Source organism: Somniosus microcephalus, chromosome 1 (genome assembly GCF_052327205.1).
Source record: "Somniosus microcephalus isolate GS21.2 chromosome 1, FLI_Smic_1.0, whole genome shotgun sequence".
In the NCBI taxonomy this organism is placed as follows: domain Eukaryota; kingdom Metazoa; phylum Chordata; class Chondrichthyes; order Squaliformes; family Somniosidae; genus Somniosus; species Somniosus microcephalus.
The window spans coordinates 136,021,532-136,042,053 of NC_140987.1; the positions used below are offsets into that span (position 1 = coordinate 136,021,532).

General features: G+C 42.3%; 1 protein-coding gene across 11 annotated transcripts in view; it reads left to right on the plus strand.

Annotated features, from left to right (window-relative positions):
- The window catches only part of LOC147124368 (protein prune homolog 2-like), a 716,966-nt gene that overhangs the window by 643,210 nt on the left and 53,234 nt on the right, over positions 1–20,522 (plus strand). For all 11 annotated transcript variants that reach the window (XM_085985968.1, XM_085985885.1, XM_085985895.1 and 8 more), the window contains 3 exons: positions 6,867–6,998; positions 8,098–8,184; positions 19,360–19,458. In XM_085985968.1, the coding sequence (XP_085842094.1) occupies positions 6,867–6,998; positions 8,098–8,184; positions 19,360–19,458 (318 nt within the window). The remainder of the gene's footprint in view (positions 1–6,866; positions 6,999–8,097; positions 8,185–19,359; positions 19,459–20,522) is intronic.

Genomic DNA, 20,522 nt, shown 5'->3' on the forward strand with positions numbered 1-20,522 from the left:
TGTTGAGTTTTGCTGCTTTGCCGAACAGGTCACATTTATTTTGGAAGTTATGGCTTCTGCTCACTTTACGTTGTTTAGCTGTAATGAAAGACTTTTGTGTCAATAAACAGAAGTTTCAATGTTGCTTGGAGCATGTGACTACTTTCAGTGATGCTGGCATGCAGAGGCCCTCAAACATCTAAAGTGCGCATGAGGTAAGACTCTCATGATTCAGCCACAGGGGTGTCGAGACGAGTCCAGAGGAGCCTCTGACGTATGGACCTTCCACTTTCAGCAGCCCTTCATAAGAACATAAGAACATGAGAAATAGGAGCAGGAGTAGGCCAATCGGCCCCTCGAGCCTGCTCCGCCATTCAATAAGATCATGGCTGATCTGATCCTAACCGCCAATCCACTATCACAGAACCATCTCCTGAATCTAACAGAATTAGACACACAAAATAGGAGCAGGATCAGGCTACACGGCCCCTGGGCCCGCTCCGCTACCCACAGGGCCATGACCGATCCGAACCTAGACTCATGTCCAAATTCCTGCCCGCTCCCCGTAACCCTTAATTCCCTTTACTTCTAGGAAACTGTCTATTTCTGTTTTAAATTTATGTAATGATGTAGCTTCTACAGCTTTTTGGGGCAGCATATTCCATGGACCTACCACCCTCTGAGTGAAGTAGTTCCTCCTCCTCTCAGTTTTGAAAGAGCAGCCCCTTATTCTAAGACTATGCCCCCTAGTTCTAGTTTCACCCATCATCGGGAACATCTTCCCTGCATCCACCCGATCCAACCCCTTCACAATCATATGTTTCAATAAGATCGCCTCTCATTCTTCTGAACTCCAATGAGTAGAGTCCCAATCTACTCAACCTCTCCTCATATGTCCATCCCCACATCCCCGGGATTAACCGAGTGAACCTTCTTTGTACTGACTCGAGAGCAAGTATGTCCTTTCTTAAGTATGGACACCAAAACTGTACGCAGTATTCCAGGTGCGGTCTCACCAATACCTTGTACAACTGAAGCAATACCTCCCTATTTTTATATTCTATCCCCCTAGCAATGAAAGCCAACATTCCATTGGCCTTCTTAATCACTTGCTGCACCTGCATACTAACCTTTTGAGTTTCGTGCACCAGGACCCCCAGATCCCTTTGTACTGCAGTACTTTCCAGTTTCTTGCCATTAAGATAATAACTTGCTCTACGATTTTTCCTGCCAAAGTGCATAACCTCACACTTTCCAGTATTGTATTCCATCTGCCAAATCTCTGCCCACTTACTTAGCCTGTCTACGTCCCCTTGCAGGTTTTTTGTGTCCTCCTCCTCACTACTTTCCCTCCCATCTTTGTATCATCTGCAAACTTTGATATGTTACACTCGGTCCCCTCCTCCAAATCGTTAATATAGATTGTAAAGAGTTGGGGACCCAGCACTGACCCCTGCGGAACACCACTAGTTACTGATTGCCAGTCTGAGAATGAGCCATTTATCCCAACTCTCTGCCTTCTGTTAGATAGCCAATCCTCTATCCATGCCAGAATATTACCCCCAATCCCGTGATTTTTTATCTTAAGCAATAATCTTTTGTGTGGCACCTTGTCAAATGCCTTTTGGAAGTCAAATACACTACGTCCACTGGTTCCCCTTTATCCACCCTATACATTACTTACTCAAAGAACTCCAGCAAATTTGTCAAACATGACTTCCCTTTCATAAAACCATGCTGACTTTGTCTTATTAAATTATGATTATCCAAATGTCCTGTTACTGTCTCCTTAATAATGGACTCCAAAATTTTACCTACCACAGATGTTAGGCTAACCGGTCTATAGTTTCCAGCCTTCTGTCTACTGCCCTTTTTAAATAAGGGTGTTACATTAGCAGTTTTCCAGTCTGCCGGGACCATTGCCGAGTCCAGTGAGTTTTGGAAAATTATTACCAATGCATCCACAATCCCTACCGCCACTTCCCTCAAGACCCTAGGATGTAAGCCATCGGGTCCAGGTGATTTATCCGCCTTGAGTCCCATTATTTTACCGAGTACCACTTCCTTAGTGATTTTGATCGTGTTTAGCTCCTCCCCCCCTTTAGCCCCCTCTTTGTCCAGTGTTGGGATATTCTTAGTGTCTTCTACTGTAAAGACTGATGTAAAATATTCATTCAGTGTTTTTGCCATCTACATATTTCCCACCATTAATTTCCCGGTCTCATCCTCTAAGGGACCAACATTTACTTTAGCCACCCTTTTTCTTTTTATATAACTATAAAAACTCTTACTATCTGTTTTTATATTTTTTGCTAATTTACTTTCATAATCTATCTTCCCTTTCTTAATCAATCTTTTTGTTATTTTTTGCTGTCTTTTAAAGTTTTCCCAATCCTCCATCCTCCCACTAGATTTGGCTACCTTATATGCCCTTGTTTTTAGTCGAATACTATCCTTAATTTCTTTACTTAGCCACGGATGGCTGTCTTTTCTTTTACACCCTTTTCTTCTCAGTGGAATATATATTTTTTGGAAGTTGTAAAATAACTCCTTAAATGTACACCACTGATCATGTATCGTCTTACCCTTTAATCTATTTTCCCAATCCACTCTACTCAATTCCGCTCTCAGACCTTCATAGTCTCCTTTATTCAAGCTTAGCACGCTTGTTTGAGATCCAACCTTCTCACCCTCTAATTGAATATGGAATTCAACCTTCCATCTTCCTCCTCCTCCTCCTCCTCCTCCGCCTGCTCTTCCTCCTCCTTCTCTGCCTCCTCCTCATACTCCTCCTCCTCCGCCTGCTTGGGCAGGGTCCGAGGGAAGGTAATGAATGGACGCGTTCGCCTATAAAGGGCATCTGTCACTTGCCGGATGCAACAGCGGACTGCAGCCTGAGCGACAGTCGCATTGTCTCCAATGGCTGACTGAAAGGATCCGTTGACATAAAAATGGAGGCCTTCAGTCAGTGTAGCCATCACGGACAGAGTGGTTCTGCAGCGTTCACGCGGCTGCAGATCCTGACCAAGCAGGTGGCACAGATCAGTAACAATGTCCCTCCAGATTCGGAGCCTTCGCAAACACTGCTCCTCCGACATGTCAAGGCTTGTCACCTGCTGCCTAAAGACCCTCGCAGCATCCCGTCGGATTGGCCGACCTCCATTGCCCCTCCTCCTTCTGGCCAATCCCGGCCCTCTCTCCCGCCGTCTCTCTGCCCCTTCACAGTGTTGGGCGATGAGGCCGTCGCCCTCCAAACAAGCTCCCATTCCGATGCCAGTTGGTCAAAAGGCTTTTAGGTGTAGTGCTGCAAGTGCTTTGGACAGGGTTGAAGGTCCCAAGTACTGTAAAGCTCAAATCCCAGAACTCCGCTCCACATTAGCTCGCCAACTCTCTCTAGCAGCGATCGCAATGAGCAGGCCAAGTGGCAGAAGATTCTGCACTAGAGCTGTCCCCTTTAAATAGCGCCCCCCTACTCCGCGAAGGGCCTGTTAGCCCTCCCTCGAACTGTCACTAATAGCGCTGGGCGCTACGGCTCCGGGCGCCACCCAATATGCGCTCAGGCGCTCCTAAAAGGCGTTGCACACTGAAATGACGTCATGAGCTGCTTGCACTCGTGGGCGCGCGCAAACACTTAGCGCAGGCGCTAAATGTATAGTCAATTTCTGAGTCGGCGCTATCCTCATAGCGTTCGCCCCAATTCTAGGTCTCTTTAGGCGCTCAGCGCCGGCGCTACCAACCCAATTTCTAGGCCTATGACTCTGCTTGTTCAGAGCTAAAGTATTTATACATGCCCTCAAATTTTCCTTCAGCTTTGCTTGTTCTTCTGGAAACAAACGGCAAGTCAATCAGCATGTGTTTCCAGCATTTTCTGTTTTATTTCAGATTTTTAACATTTGTAATTTTTAGCTTTTTATGCATATTATTCTACTAGGCTGAATTTACTTGGCTCTATGTAGCCTTCAACAGTACTTTTCCAGTTTTTTTTACAATTACAATCACTTGCATTCTGTTAACTATTACATTCACCAGCGTCATTTAAAAAAGAACAATGAAAAATCCTCCATCATATCAAATAAGACTGATGTGATGGGTGAAATTAGTCTTCACCAGCAATGTGAAACTGGCTGATAGTGAATCGGAAGCCTGCTTTACACCAGTGATGGAAAGGCTGCCGATTCACCATGAACCAGTTTTGTGCTACCAATGGTGTCAACCAATTTCACCCCCACTCTCTTGTGGAGAGACTGGCAAATGACTTAACCACCAGTGAATTGTATAAGCTTCTGAACAGAAAGCTCATTTTTTCGTGTCTGTAAAAATACCTTGGGTTTTAAAAACCATCTCTTAGCAGTAATTTTGTATACTATCACTGAATTAATTTTAACCTTTGTTCCTCATAGTCACTACAGATTCATCATTCTCTTGACAGCCTTTACCTTTGTAATTTTTGCCATACTTAGTGTAGATCTCATTTTATTCGAGTCACCCATTTCAAACAGAAATGCATGTTGAGCACACGATCAGAATCAATTTGGAAGATTGATTTAATCATAGGAACTCCAAATAATTTTCCAGGTGGTTTTGCGCAACAGGATTGATATCCAAGGGACAGGTGTGAAGATCAAAACAAAAATTGAAATACTGTAACATTGTAGGAGATTTCTCAAACCCAACTCTCAAACCAGAAATAAATCTTTATGTGGAAATTCAATACGACATCCATAACACATGATTCATTCCCTGAAGCCTGGCAGGGCTGGTTTAGGAAACTGCCTGATTTACTACTTGCAGAAAATGAAATAGCCAAATCATGGTTTGTGCACTAGATTCTGATGTGAGAAGATATAAAAACTTATTTGTGAACAATATTGACCCAATGTTTGACTTTGTAGGGTATACAGAGCTGATCATGTAACATAATTTCAATATTATCATTGTACAACTTTGAGTAATTGTTGCCCATCTTCAAAAATATTTTATTAAACTCCAAGCCTGATTTTAAAGTTTGGCAGGTCATCTATCCTATTCAACACAATTTTATCTACAATTGTTTGTGCCTAGTATGCAAAATAATTTACTGCTCTGACTTTATTTTTGGTTAATTTCAAAAATAAGATTGGAGTTTGATTTTAATATTTAATATTTTCATGTATATCAAGATAATGCATGTCCTCTTTAACCACAGCAGAATGGATCCATAAATAGGTCCATATCAAACATGCCATACTTGCTATAAAATTTGGTTTGAATTGTATTGAATCAAAGATAATTTATTTTACTTTGTTTTAAGCAGTTCTACTTTTTTTTTAATCATCATTCCCTCATATGCATTGTAAAATGCTTTCTGATCCCCTCTTTAATGAGCTTATTAAAAATACAAGCTCAGAATAAAAGCTGAAATTGTAATTAGCTACAAAGAGTTTTTTATGTCAATTTAATTTTCCCATTGATTTTGTTGGAACAAATGGCAGCTAATTTTACAGACTAAAATAATGTGCGAAGCAGACACAATTAAAATTTAAGATCATCCAATTTGCATAAAATATTTTAATCATCATCTTTACTGGAAATTTAGTGGAATCCTGCAGTCAGATTGATGAAAATCTCTCTTTGGCACTTCTAATTGAGTGAATTCTATCAGTCTCAATCCATTACCATTGAAAATGAGTTCACTACTGCTCAAAACACATCTCAGATTTTTCACAATATTTCACCAGCTTGACAATTGTACTCGAGGAGCAATAACAAATGAAAATGAAAATGCATTGAGATGTAATTTCTCAGGCTGGAGTTTAGGTATATTGGATCAATATCACAAGAGAAATGCTTCACTCTATTTGATGACTTGTCACACTATCATCAATCTTTTAGTCACAATGTCCTTCTCCAAACCTGAAATAGAAAATAACTAAATAAAAACTCATTCAACATAGAGAAGTCTGAGGGCTATAAAGGCTAAATGTGGGCGCAAAATAAATTTCCTAGAAAGTGTACCCAATCATACATGCATGGTTGTATTAAGTGAATTTGCAGTCTTGTTAAATTAATTTGAAGGATGTTTATTTCTAGTTCAGTCTCTTAAATAAATATAAGCAGGTTGAAAATCCTCAGCCCATCTGACACACTTTTATTGTAGCTCTGGCAGAAGAGCTGAAAAATAGGCCGAGATCCACATATGCCTATGTTGGTACTTCCCATGGGGCTGTGTAAGGGGCATAGCATCCAACTCGTGGAGCTGTGTAAGGGGCATTACCTCTAACTCATGGGGCTGTGTAAGGGGCACAGCCTCTACCTCATGGGGTTGTGTAAGGGGCACAGCCTCTACCTCATGGGACTGTGTAAGGGGCACAGCCTTTACCTCATGGGGCTGTGTAAGCGGCATAGCATCCACCTCATGAGACTGTAAGGGGCATAGCCTCTACCTCATGGGGTTGAGTAAGGGGCACAGCCTCTACCTTATGGGACTGTGTAAGGGGCACAGCCTCTACCTCATGGGGCTGTGTAAGGGACATAGCCTGCATCTGCTCCTTACAATGTCAGCGATGCGCAGAAGGGGCTCCCTACTTTGGGAATCCCCACAACCACAACCTCTGAGGCTTGGTTGAACTATGATGGCCAATGCACCCTATGAGAAGAGGAATACTAGTCTTTGATTCTCAGCTAACTGATTAAATGTATTAATAGGGTTTGCTAGAGACCTCAAGTTATGAAATGTATTCATTGTTCTCGAGCTTTATAGATTTAAATTCAAACTCTTGCTTTGACTAGCTGGTGTTTTTTCTAGCATCTGATAGGTAATAATTCAATCAATCTGGCAACTCTGAAGACAGTGACTGAATGCAGGTTTTAAAGTTCTGTAATATAAAACCCTTTTTCTTTGGGGACAGGTACGTGATTAGTACTTTAGAGCTCTTGGTAGCTGAGGACTACATGATTATTTATCTGAATGGAGCGACTCCACGAAGAAAGATGCCAGGTTTTAGCTGGATGAAAAAGTGCTATCAAATGATTGATAGAAGGCAAGTATTCTTTATTGTTTGCAGTACGGTCAACTTCTCTAGAACACAGTAAGGCTCTTTCCCCCCCGCCCCACCCCCACAATCAACAACAACTTCAAGGGTTTAATTTCAGCATATGTTTGGTAATCAGAGCACTAAAACTCAAGCCCCAGTCGAAAATGATAGGTACTAACATTAGCTGTTGTTCTTCTCACTCTTATGCAATCACTTCAACCTGGAGACCAGGTGAGTAGAGCTGTGGATACTCATATGACTGATCATGATGAGCCAGAGATGCAGTCTGAGCAATATAATGGACACAAGTTTGTTATCTTCCTTTCTTAGGCCGTAATCTCTCCATTGGTTGTAGGACAGACTATCAAGTTGCACAATGGAGAATTAGCTAATTTGATTCAATTCAATTATGAACCCAAACTGGAGCCAAAACCTGAAAATATATCATCCTTGGATGAAGCATTCGATCAGTGTGCAGCGTTATTTATTTAAGTATTTTTGATCTAGGTCTCAGTGATCAACTAAAGGAAATCTGATTAGGAACAGCATAGTTCCTTGACTAAGATTACAAAAGTCAGGGATGAGGAAAAACCATCCTACGCCCACCCTAAAAAATCTTCTCTCTCCAATACACTAACTCTCACATCATGGTATCTAATTTATTTTGAATAAGCTGAATGTTTTTGCTTCTATTACATTATTGAAAGCTTTCCACATTGAGATAAATAGAAACCTAGTATTAAATGTCAGAAATAACAACTGAAAAGTAATTTATTATACTGCTGATCATTGCTCTTCTTCACTTTACTGACTGAGTGCAGTGTACAGATTTGAAGGTGCGGCATCATCAGTTTCAAACTTGTTCACAGTGATTATTTTCTGTGATTTTCTGAATTCACAATTCATCTGTAAGTGTTTTTCTTAAACCAATGAAATAAAACTGTCAGATCACCCACATTGTGAATATAATTTATTCAAAGTAGTTAAGTAGATAATAAAAACAGCAATTTGTCTGAATGTTAGCAATTAGAAAAAAACACAGTAATAGGTATATGTGCCATTAAGAAGTGTTACTATGTTACTAAGAGATTTATTTCTAATGCAGGTTGAGGAAGAATTTGAAATCATTTATAATTGTGCATCCGTCATGGTTTATCAGGACGATCCTCGCTATCACTCGGCCTTTCATTAGGTAGGTGTTACTGATCTACTATATGATATTCAGAGAGTGAAGCTAAGAATGCTGGGTGTATAAATGTTCACTTGTAAAGGAGGTGTGTAAACAGGGCGGATCTTCATTAATTTATTCATCATTATGGAACTACTTAAAGGTCAGGCAGATTTTATCAGCACTGTAAATTAAACTGTAATAATTTTAATGAATTCATGAAACAATTTTACAGGAGCAAAATTGAAGTCTCAAACACTGGGATTGTTTTGGTAAATTTTAGTCTATTAGAGGAAAAAAAATTAGTTGGACTTTTTCACTGAATTTCCTACCATGAAAATGGTAAAAATTATACCAATAGAGACTTGGGGGGAGAAATTCGGTATCGCCCTGTTTGGGGCACAATTATCGGCCAGGCGCAAAGGTTAGCGCCTGGCGCTAATTATCACCTCCGACTGCTAACTTGGCTTCTATCGCCCCTGGAGCTGATTGGAGCGCTAAATCAGGCACTACACAGCTCTCAAGGCACTAACGCCGAGGAGCGAGGCGCTACCTCAGAGCGCTTGCAAAGCTCATGTGATGTCAGTCAGCAATGGAACACAGACACACTGGCGCTGGCCAGTTCTTAAAGGGGAGGGTCGATCTTGCTCTCCATCCACACCCTGCTCATTGCAGCCTTGAATCTTGGCCTGGAGAGACCTGTACATCAATTCTGCTGGAAAGAACAATGGAGAGGCAGAGTGCAGCCCCCATAGTCTCTTCTAAATCGATGCAAGGAAGGTCAAATCAAAATGAACCTGCAAAGTGCTGCTCAGTACCCAAAACTCCTTCACACAGCATTGAATCTCTCCAGAAGTCTCTCTCTCTCAGAATGCGTGGTGCAAAAATGTCGCTGTCAAAAAAAAGTCAGGAAGCGTCCGCCTTTAAATAGCGCTCCCTCAGTCCCTTCCCGACTGCAAAATATTCCCCTCTACCTGTCGTTGCTAGTGGCAGGTGGAAAAGCAAGGGGCGCCACTCAATATCTGGTCCTGGGCGCTACCGGGGCGTTGCACGCTCGACCGGCGTCACGATCTGCCGGCGCAGGAGATCGTGGCGGTAGTGCTTAGCACCGCCGCAAAATGTCTGGTCAATTTCATGAGCGGCGAAAACATCGCTGCGCTAATGGGAGGCGCAAAGCATCCAAATTTTTCCCCCTTAGGATATTCAGTTATCTAAAGGCAAAAATTACAGTGAGCCAAAAGGTACATCCTTGAGACAATACAAAACCAGAGGCAGAGATTTTCAGCAGTCCAGTCAAAATCAGTATGGAGACTAAATTTTGTGGAAAGGGAGATTGATGTTGTGGCGGGGGAAGGGCCAGAATGTTAATAACTTAAACTAGGCCCAAATGTCATAATATGGCTGGAGTGCCTAAGCAGCACCCAGGCATTCAGCACCCATAACAAACAGGCATTGTAATGGAGGACTACAAAAAATATGTCGGTGGCTCTATCCTTTCAACAGCACCACCCAACTTATCTGTATGTTGACTGTTGGGCCTTAAAATATCAATTTTAATTGTACTTTACCTCCTTTCCTCCCCCTCTCCATTTCCGTATTCCTGCTACTGGAAATCTCGCCCCCCCGCTGGCCTTGTTACACTCGCATTATCTCATGAGCTATGCACTGGGTGTAGTGTCAAATTATGTAATGAGCTGACGTCATATTACGGGTCATAGTCAGTTCATTTAGATGCAGGCACAGCCAGTGTCTCAGGAGTTATGGCCCCTATAGTGTCTATTCTGAGTATCCCAGGGAGGTAATTGCACACAGTTGTGTTTATCAGAGATTGGAGATGTCTTGTGCACTAGTATCAACTAACTGGTCTCTTCGTGCAGCTGTCAGTCACAATGGAACAAAGCATGGGAATTTGGAGGCAGGATGATCCCACCCCTGTTAATGATTCATCTCTGGTGATGTTACTTTGGGTATTATATCCTCAGATGAATATGAAGTTAGATATTGGAGCCTCCATAACTTAATCATAGTAATTTACAGCAGAGAAGGAGGCCATTTGGCCCATTGTGTCTGTGCCAGCTGAAAAAGAACTATCCAGCTTAATCCCACTTCTCAGCTCTTGGTCTGTAACCCTGTAGGTTATGGCACTTCAAATAGAAAGACAAAAAAGTGCATATCGAAATACTTTTTTAATGTGATGAGGGTTTCTGTCTCTACCACCCTTTCAGGCAGTGAATTTCAGATCCCTTCCCCCCCCCCCCCCCCCCCCCCAAACCCTCTGGGTGAAAAAAGTTCTCCTCAGCTCTCCTCTAGTCCTTCTACCAATTACTTTAAATCTATGACCTCTGGTTATTGACCTCTCTCAGGGAAATAGTTCCTTCCTATCCACTCTATCTAGGTCCCTCATCTATCTATCTATCTATATATATAAAGCGGTCGATCTGTCTGTCCTTCTGTCTGTCCTCGGGTGTGCGTCTGTCCGGCTATGCGCTCAAAAGTTATACGGCGTATCTACGCGCGCGTTACCCCCGAAGAAAGCTTATGCTTCCAGGACGCTGGTAAGCGTATTTACTTTTCGCTCGGACGAAAATTATTCGCGCCTTATGCAAAAAACCTTCAAAATTAAACTCATTATCTGCTACTTAGCATTGATTGACTGACGTCAAGGTTCCACCAATCACAGAATCACAGAAACCCCACAGTGCAGATAAAGGCCATTTCGGCCCATCGAGCCTGCACCGACACATATCCCACCCGATCCCCGTAACCCCTACACCAACACATATCCCACCCTATCCTCGTAACCCCACGTATTTAATCCCCCTAACACTAAGGGTCAATTTATCATAGCCAATCAACCTAACTCGCACATCTTTGGACTGTGGGAGGGAACCGGAGCACCCGGAGGAAACCCACGCAAACACGGGGAGAATGTGCAAACTCCACACAGACAGTCGCCCGAGGCCGGATTCGAACCCAGGTCCCTGGCGCTGTGAGGCAACAGTGCTAACCACTATGCCACCGTGCTGTCACGATTGACCAATCCTACAGTATGGTCCCCTGATGGTTGGCCAATCGGTGTGTGTGTGTGTGTGTGGGCGGGACTAATCCTTTTCATCTTGGGGATCTGGCAGCCATTGTTTCACTGCCATGCCTTCAGCTTCCAGCTCAAACTACTTTGAAAGTTAGTATCTCTTTTAAAAATAACATAAGATTTACCAAAAACGTTTTATAAGTACTTTCACTTTCATCTTTCAAGGTATTAAAAGGTAGAAATGTTGCCCGGCAGCAGATTCACAAAGGGACACAGACAGGGCCCTAAAGCCTGGGACTCGATTTAAAATGTTGCCCAGCACCAGATTCACAAAGGGACACAGACAGGGCCCCAAAGCCTGGCACTCGATTTAAACCGCCCGCCCCAAAACAGCCCTGGCAAAGCCGGGCTCCCCCAGCTAGTATATATATATATATATATAAAAAAATTGATCTGTCTGTCTGTCTGTCTGTCCGGCTATACACTCGAAAGTTATAGAGCGTGCGTTACATCCAAAGAAAGCTTACGATTCCAGAACGGTCGTAAGCGTATTTACTTTTCGGTCGGACAAAAATTGTTTGCGCGTTATACAAAAAACCTTCAAAATTCCACTCATTATCCGCTCATTAGCATTGATTGACTGACGTCAAGATCAACCAATCCTGTTCCGTCATGATTGACCAATCCTACAGTTCAGTCACCTGATGGTTGACCAATCGGTGTGTGTGTGGGCGGGACTAATCGTTTTCATCTCATGGATCTGGTAGCCATTGCTTCAACTACTTCCAGCTCAAAATCTGCTAATCCAGCTTCGAAAAAGTTAGTATCTCTTTTAAAAATAACATAACATTTACCAAAAACGTTTTATAAGTACTTTCACTTTCATCTTTCAAGGTATTAAAAGGTAGAAATGTTGCCCGGCAGCAGATTCACAGAGGGACAGACAGACAGGCCCGAAAGCCTGGGACTCGATTTAAACCGCCCGGCCCAAAACAGCCCTGGCACCGCCGGGCTCCCCCAGCTAGTAATTTTATACACCTCAGTTAAATCTCCCCTCAGCCTCCTCTGCTCCAAAGAAAATAACGCCAGCCTATCCAATCTTTCCTCATAGCTAAAATTCTCCAGTCCCGGCACATCCTCGTAAATCTCTGTACCCTCTCTAGTGTACCCTCTCTAGTGCAATCACATTTTCCTGTAATGTGGTGACCAGAACTGCACGCAGTACTCTAGCTGTGGCCTTACTAGTGTTTTATACAGTTCAAGCATAACCTCCCTGCTCTTGTATTCTATGCCTCGGCTAATAACGGAAAGTATCCTGTATGCCTTCTTAACCACCTTATCTACCTCTACATTTCTCAGAATCCTACCATTTATTGTGTATTCCCTTGCCTTGTTAGCCCTCCCCAAATGCATTACCTCACACTTCTCCAGATTTAATTCCATTTGCCACTTTTCTGCCCACCTGACTAGTCCATTGATATCTTCCTGCAGTCTACAGCTTTCTTCCTCTATCAACCACACAGCCAATTTTTGTATCATCTGCACACTTCTTTGTCATGCCCCCTAAATCGTTGATATATTCCACAAAAAGCAAGGGACCTAGTACTGAGCCCTGTGGAACCTCATTGGAAAGAGCCTTCCTGTCACAAAAACAGCCAATTTTGGATCCAATTTGCCAATAATACTGGTGCTAATGTTGAGTCTATTATCCACAATCCACAAATTGAGCACTTACCTATTGACGTAGCTCCTTCCTCAAATAATATTGCTATGACACAGCTTGCATCATGGCTACAATCTTCTGCTAGTGGTTACTAGGTTAGTGATAGGCACACATTTTTGTAACTCTGTAATACATTTCTTGAATTTGCTAGTTATCTGAAAGTCTTTAAAACCTCAAGTATATAGATAATGTATTTACTGAATAAAAAGTTAAAAAATATTTTTTCTTTCATAGAGGTTATAAGGTCCATGTTTGTACGAGTTAATATAATGTGGCAATTCCATGTAACTCAAGTTGAGCATACTATAAACCATTTTTTGAGCATTATAAATACCTTTCCTATTACAGTAAAAATAACACAAATAATTCATCCTATGAGAAACTTCAGTATGTTTTCATATGAGGTCAAGTCACTTGGTTGGGACTTTAGGAAATGCCAGCTATCAGCAGAAAACCCCTTCGCTTTTACATGACCAGGTAGTTAGAGTTCAGTTTTGTCAGCTTCCATTACACAAAAATATTTATCAATGTGAAGGTTCAACCCCTATTGTCAGATAATGCAACATATAAGAAACTGCTGCAAAGAATTTGAAAATGTTTACTAGGTCGTACAATAAATACTATCCGATCAAACCAAACATCTCAATCTTTGCTTTAGCATTCCAAACATATGGTCAACAATGGCCTTATGCTTTAATGTGCCTGATCATACTTATGTTCTACATAATGTTTAATGCCTGATTAGCCACAGTTTCAAATCTTACACTTGTTCATTGGAAAAACATTCTTGCAGACAGTTAACTTGTTCAAATAAGGTAGAATGAAGTAGTAATGCTGAGAACCAAGGAACGTTATTATATGTGCATCGTGAATTATCTGTATGTCGATGGAATAGAATCTATTATGATTGATAAAGATCATAGTATTTTCAGAAGGTGTTTATAGGACCACGTGTACAGTTGAAGATGCGATAAATTATTTTTCTTCCAGTTTTATCCCCATCTCTCCTGAAGCTGACTTGAGACTCCATGGGAGCTGACAGGCCAACAAGACCTCACCCTGAACATGTGCACACTCACATACATGCACTTTTCAGTAGGGATATTGAACCAAGAGCAGGAACCCTGGCTGTTTTTTCTTGTCCTGGGGACATAAATTAATTTGTAGTGTGATAACTGAGAGCTAATTCAATGTAGACTAGAATTGAACCTGGAACTTTCTAGTCTGTGTGACTTAGTGCTATTCTAGTCAGTGTCTTCACCCACTAAGCCATCAGGGAGCTTACCACTCAATTGACCCAAAAAAAAGATTTCTGCCCAACATTCAGTTTTTCAGCTAGTGGAATTTTCTGGCACTTGGAGAATAATGTCGAAAGTGTATGTGTGTTAGTGGTTAAAGATATGCAATAAATCTTACTAAAGATCTTGGGGGCGATGGGCTCACTAGCTTTTTTTAGCAGCACAACATGCAGGAAATTTGGGTGCAGATTCACAATGCTGGAATTGCACCCTGCCCCGGTTGTGATCAATGTTCCTGACTGCCTCCACTTCACATAAATTAGGGCGTGCCTGAAATAAATCCAGCCATTTAAATGACATGTAAATAGAGGCCATAGATGCATTTAAGGGGAAACTAGATAAACACATGAGGGAGAAAGGAATAGAATGTTATGCTGATAGGGTTAGATGAAGAGGGATGAGAGGAGGCTCTTGTGGAGTATAAACACTTGCATGAACCAGTTGGGCTGAATGGCCTGTTTCTGTGCTGTACATTCTATGTAATTCTATGTCATCTGACATCAATCCTGTCTGCACCAGCTGTCCTACATTTCTGCTGGTCATAGCTCAGGAGCAAGACCTGCCGATAAAAACAGAGCACAGGATTTCTGCAATTAATCTTCCTGCATTGTAGCTCCAGGGAAAGTGTAGGGCAATTGTCCAGAGTATTAACAAGGTGTTTTGCTGCTAAAAGTTTTTGTTTACTCTTTGGAGGAGAGCATCTTTAAAACCTGAATCCACCCTGGGGAAGAGGCTTGCAGTTGCAGTTCCCAATGGGGCTAACTCCTGGAATGCCATTGCACCTAGCTTATTTGGAAGAGGAAGAAGCACTTTTGGAAGCCAGAGACATTCGGCAGTGCATGAGGAGGAGGAGGGTGTGGCGGAGCCACTAAGGGACTCCGATCAAATGTATATAATTCCCTTTAACAATATGTTAACTACAGCCTGAGTCTGTATCTTTGTATATACTGTTTGCATGTACAGAGCGCGGTCCCTTTAAGAGCACGGGCAAACGTGATGACGTCACGCCGTTCATCACGTGATCCCCATCGGTGGGAAAAACGTCATGACGTCATGACGCCAGCCACGGGACCGTCCAAGCAGTCCTCGTGGCGCTTCCGAACTGACTAGACCTGTATTCGTAGTTTTCTTGCATCTGTTTGTTAAACTCAATTAGTTTCACATTAAACATCGTTTGTTTGATCGCCTAAGTCGACCTCAGTCTCTTGATAGGAACTAGACATTCCTACAAGGGCACCATTACCCATGTCTAAAGATTTACTGCACCTGCAGAATATTTTTAGGTCCTTCTGAGGGGCAATGCTTTAAGGCTTTGTTTTTTTCCAGGGAGGTGGTAAGGGAGCTTTGTATCTTGCAGGAGGATGATCTTATGCCCCAATCCACATGAGGATTGGCCCTCTTTATAGCAGTGAAAGATACCACTGCATTAAACTTATTTGCATCAAGATTATTCCAGGCTTTCACAGGTGACATATCAAACATCTGCCAGTCATCGATGCGTGGTGCATCCAGCAAGTCATTGACAATTGTTAGACAGAAAAAGACCATGCTCCATCTGATTTGCCTTCTACCGTCCTCGTAGTCGCAACATATAATAATGATGGCGTTGTTGACTAATCATAGCAATCAATCTCTATCAATTAGTCTACAACAGACCCAGAAAATCCCAGTGGTGGAGAGCATGGGTCCAAAGTCATCTGTTCCTCTCAAGCATGCTGCACTTACCACATGTCATGTCTCAAATTACTCATATACAATGTTCCCTCTGCGCAGTAATGGGAAAGGTACTGCGCAGACTGCTCACCGGACTCTCCATTGTAAATACCGCGCGTGCACAGAAATTTAAAGGGACCATGCAATAAAAGAAACAGGCCGTGCAGAACAAAGTGCAGCTTACAGGGAACATTGCTCATATACTGTACTTTCTGAAAGATATTTATCTAATTTACATTTGAATTAATTAATTCTAACTGCTTCCACTGTCTCCATAGGGAGCCTTTCCCATAGATTGAATTCTCACTCGCTGAAGTATTAGGGTCGATATTAACGCCCGCCCCCCCACCCCAAATGACGGTCAAGGGTTAAACCCTAAAAAACAGTGAACGCGTCCCCAACCCACCGAATACGTACCTGTTGCAGTTTTTACGGTGGAGGGGAGTGAGGCGTGCGTGTGTCCCGTCTTGGAGAGGCAGGACACTTTGTTATCATATTTAAATCAGGCTCCCACAGTGCACTTGGGAGTCCAATGTAAATTTAACAGCTGCCAGCCGGGTTTCCCAAGGCCCAGGAAATCTGGCAGTGAAAGGGAGGTGAGAGCTGCCAGCTCAAGAAGGTAAGTGCTTTTTATAGCACTCCGTGTGGGCCAAGGGGAGCAGGAGTGCTCCATCCGGCCCCTCAAGTTAGCCTTCAGCCTTGCTTCTGCCGATTGCAGCCTCTCTCTCTCCCTGCCTGCCATGATTGGCAACTCCGCCCCACCCTCCCTCGCCAGCCTGACATCTCTCGCCTGCCCCACAATCGAACTTGTCGGGGACCATCCCCAAGGGTCCCCGGCTGTGGTCTCCTGCCGCTAGCTTTTCTGTTTGGCAGCTGGCCAGGCTATCAATGTGGCCACTGCCGGGTGGGAAACAGAAGAAAAAAGTTATAAATGGGGTCTTGTTATTTAAAAAGGGCAGTAGACAGAAGGCTGGAAACTATAGACCGGTTAGCCTAACATCTGTGGTAGGTAAAATTTTGGAGTCCATTGTTAAGGAGACAGTAACAGGACATTTGGACAATCATAATTTAATAGGACAAAGTCAGCATGGTTTTATGAAGGGGAAGTCATGTTTGACAAATTTGCTGGAGTTCTTTGAGAACATATAGGGTGGATAAAGGTGAACCAGTGGACGTAGTGTATTTAGACTTCCAAAAGGCATTTGACAAGGTGCCACACAAAAGATTATTGCTTAAGATATAAAATCACAGGATTGGGGGTAATATTCTGGCATGGATAGAGGATTGGCTATCTAACAGAAGGCAGAGAGTTGGGATAAATGGTTCATTCTCAGACTGGCAATCAGTAACAAGTTGTGTTCCGCAGGGGTCAGTGCTGGGTCCCCAACTCTTTACAGTCTATATTAACGATTTGGAGGAGGGGACCGAGTGTAACATATCAAAGTTTGCAGATGATACTAAGATGGGAGGGAAAGTAGTGAGTGAGGAGGACATAAAAAAACCTGCAAGGGGACATAGACAGGCTAAGTAAGTGGGCAGAGATTTGGCAGATGGAATACAATACTGGAAAGTGTGAGGTTATGCACTTTGGCAGGAAAAATCGTAGAGCAAGTTATTATCTTAATGGCAAGAAACTGGAAAGCACTGAAGTACAAAGGGATCTGGGGGTCCTGGTGCACGAAACTCAAAAGGTTAGTATGCAGGTGCAGCAAGTGATTAAGAAGGCCAATGGAATGTTGGCTTTCATTGCTAGGGGGATAGAACATAAAAATAGGGAGGTATTGCTTCAGTTGTGCAAGGTATTGGTGAGACCGCACCTGGAATACTGCGTACAGTTTTGGTGTCCATACTTAAGAAAGGACATACTTGCTCTTGAGTCAGTACAAAGAAGGTTCACTCGGTTAATCCCGGGGATGAGGGGATGGACATATGAGGAGAGGTTGAGTAGATTGGGACTCTACTCATTGGAGTTCAGAAGAATGAGAGGCGATCTTATTGAAACATATAAGATTGTGAAGGGGTTGGATCGGGTGGATGCGGGGAGGATGTTCCTGATGATGGGTGAAACTAGAACTAGGGGGCATAGTCTTAGAATAAGGGGCTGCTCTTTCAAAACTGAGATGAGGAGGAACTACTTCACTCAGAGGGTGGTAGGTCCATGGAATATGCTGCCCCAAAAAGCTGTAGAAGCTACATCATTACATAAATTTAAAACAGAAATAGACAGTTTCCTAGAAGTAAAGGGAATTAAGGGTTACGGGGAGCGGGCAGGAATTTGGACATGAGTCTAGGTTCGGATCGGTCATGGCCCTGTGGGTAGCGGAGCAGGCCCAGGGGCCGTGTAGCCGGATCCTGCTCCTATTTCGTGTGTCTAATTCTGTTAGATTCAGGAGATGGTTCTGTGATAGTGGATTGGCGGTTAGGATCAGATCAGCCATGATCTTATTGAATGGCGGAGCAGGCTCGAGGGGCCGATTGGCCTACTCCTGCTCCTATTTCTTATGTTCTTATGTCCCTGGCCTTGCCGGGTTCCCCCCAGCCCACTACCATGCTCCCCTGCATCCTCCCTGCCTCCCCGTAAATATAGGGGCCATTGTTTTGCAGATTAGTTTTGAATTTATCACTCTTCAAGTGCAGGTCCTGTCCTCTGATTCTACTGGTCTGGACAAGGTGAAATAGCTTGCTATGGCTTACATTATCTAGACTCTTCAGAATCCTAAAAGCAGCAATGATATCACCTCAATGAAAGCACCTCTTTTCTAATGAGAAGATGCCCAATCTACATAATCAATAGATAAGTGATAGATACTCTGTTTAAATTAAATTCCCTAGAGTGCATGGGATTACTGATGGGACCCTTTGAGCTTCTCCTAGCAGGAATGCCCTCAATATGAACAGGAAGGGTTAATTTGTAAAGTCATAACTGGTAATTTTACATAGTGGTAGAATTATCAGTCAGATCAAATTTTTGCACTTCTATGGAATGTATGTCTGGTCTTTCAAGCAGAGAACCTGTCCTGAGATGTTATAAATTGAAGGAAGATGTACACTAGCAGGCATGTGCCCAAGCTGCTATCCATCCTGTGTAACTGGTCCAGATCAGAAAACTGATCAACTACAGCCTATCAGGAAGTGCCCTAAGTATGCACAACCTGAGATGCTATTTTTAAATGTATAGGTTTTTACACTGACTTTATATCAATATGGGCAAAAATGATAGCTGGGAAAAATTCCTCGGATGGTCACCAAATACTTTGGCGAATGATATGGAACAAATGTTCAATTTAGGGCACTTGGGATATTGACCCACTTGCAGTAAATGTAAACTTATTTTCGAAAACATTTGAGAAGAGACTGCTCAGTACGTAATATTGTGTTTATCTTTATGCGTTGAAAGATATAAAAATATTTTTTTAATAATTTATTTTCTTCAGTTCGAAGTTCAGCAGTAAGATAAGATACGTCAGTAGCCTGGCAGAGCTGGAGGAGCTGATTCCCATGCAGCATGTTCAGATTCCAGAGACGATAAGAAAGTGAGTAATGTATTTCACATTCAGATAGTTGATGTGTACATACTCCAATGACATTAGTGCCGAAGTCCTTAAAATGACATTAAGTTAATCACTTCCTCTTTCCAATCTTTGGTAATTATTTTTTTTAAGTGTACCATAAAAGCTTTTGTTTGTGATGTGTATCTCTTTTATACACTCTTTTAAATTAATTTAAAAGTGAATTTCAACAGAATTAAGGTACATTGCCACATCTCCTATACCATGATACCTGTGGTGAACTATGCATATTTTATCTTTATTAATCTTGAAAAGTATGCTACTCAGTATTGAATCATAACCACTATATTTACAGGAAAACCAAATCCCAGTGGTAAATTTATTCATTTCACTGCATTACTTAATTTCCTCTCCAGTTAATTACTTTTGCATGCTTCTCAGCCATTTCTGTTTCCTCTATGAAGAGTACGATACACCTAAATTTAAGTTTCTTGGGTTACTGTAGTTTCTATTTGCCTGTTGTTATGGGTGAATGATGTAATCATAGAATCCTAACTCTTATTTGAAGCCCAACTCTATGAGCTCAGTATCTTAAATGATGATGTGAGGTAGGATCAAGGTAAAAACTGAGTGCACAGTGACATCTTGTATCCACTGTTCTTAGTAGGAAAAAGGTGCCTAGGCTACCTAAGTAAGTGCACATTTTATGTATGGATTTTAGGAGTAATAAAATGCTGAGAGCATTATTGGCAACTGATGCAATGATTTCTTCTGTGCACTAGATATAGCACAATAAACCTATTCTTTATGAAAATGTTTATGACTTTGCTACCGCTTTCACACAGAGGAAACCTTCCTCCTCCTCTTCCCAATGGACAATTGAGTCATAATCAGAGGACTTATATTACTAATTGGGTTTATTCCAAAACTAAAGCTGTACTTTTAAAAATGGCAATGAAGAAACAATTTGCCAGCAGCTCTAGTAACATGGCCTGCTCACGCACTGGTTTGCTGTGTACAGTGTTAACCACAGGCATTCTCCCCTACCGGTTGCATGTGGCATCTTCACAATTTCAGCCTGGCTGTCT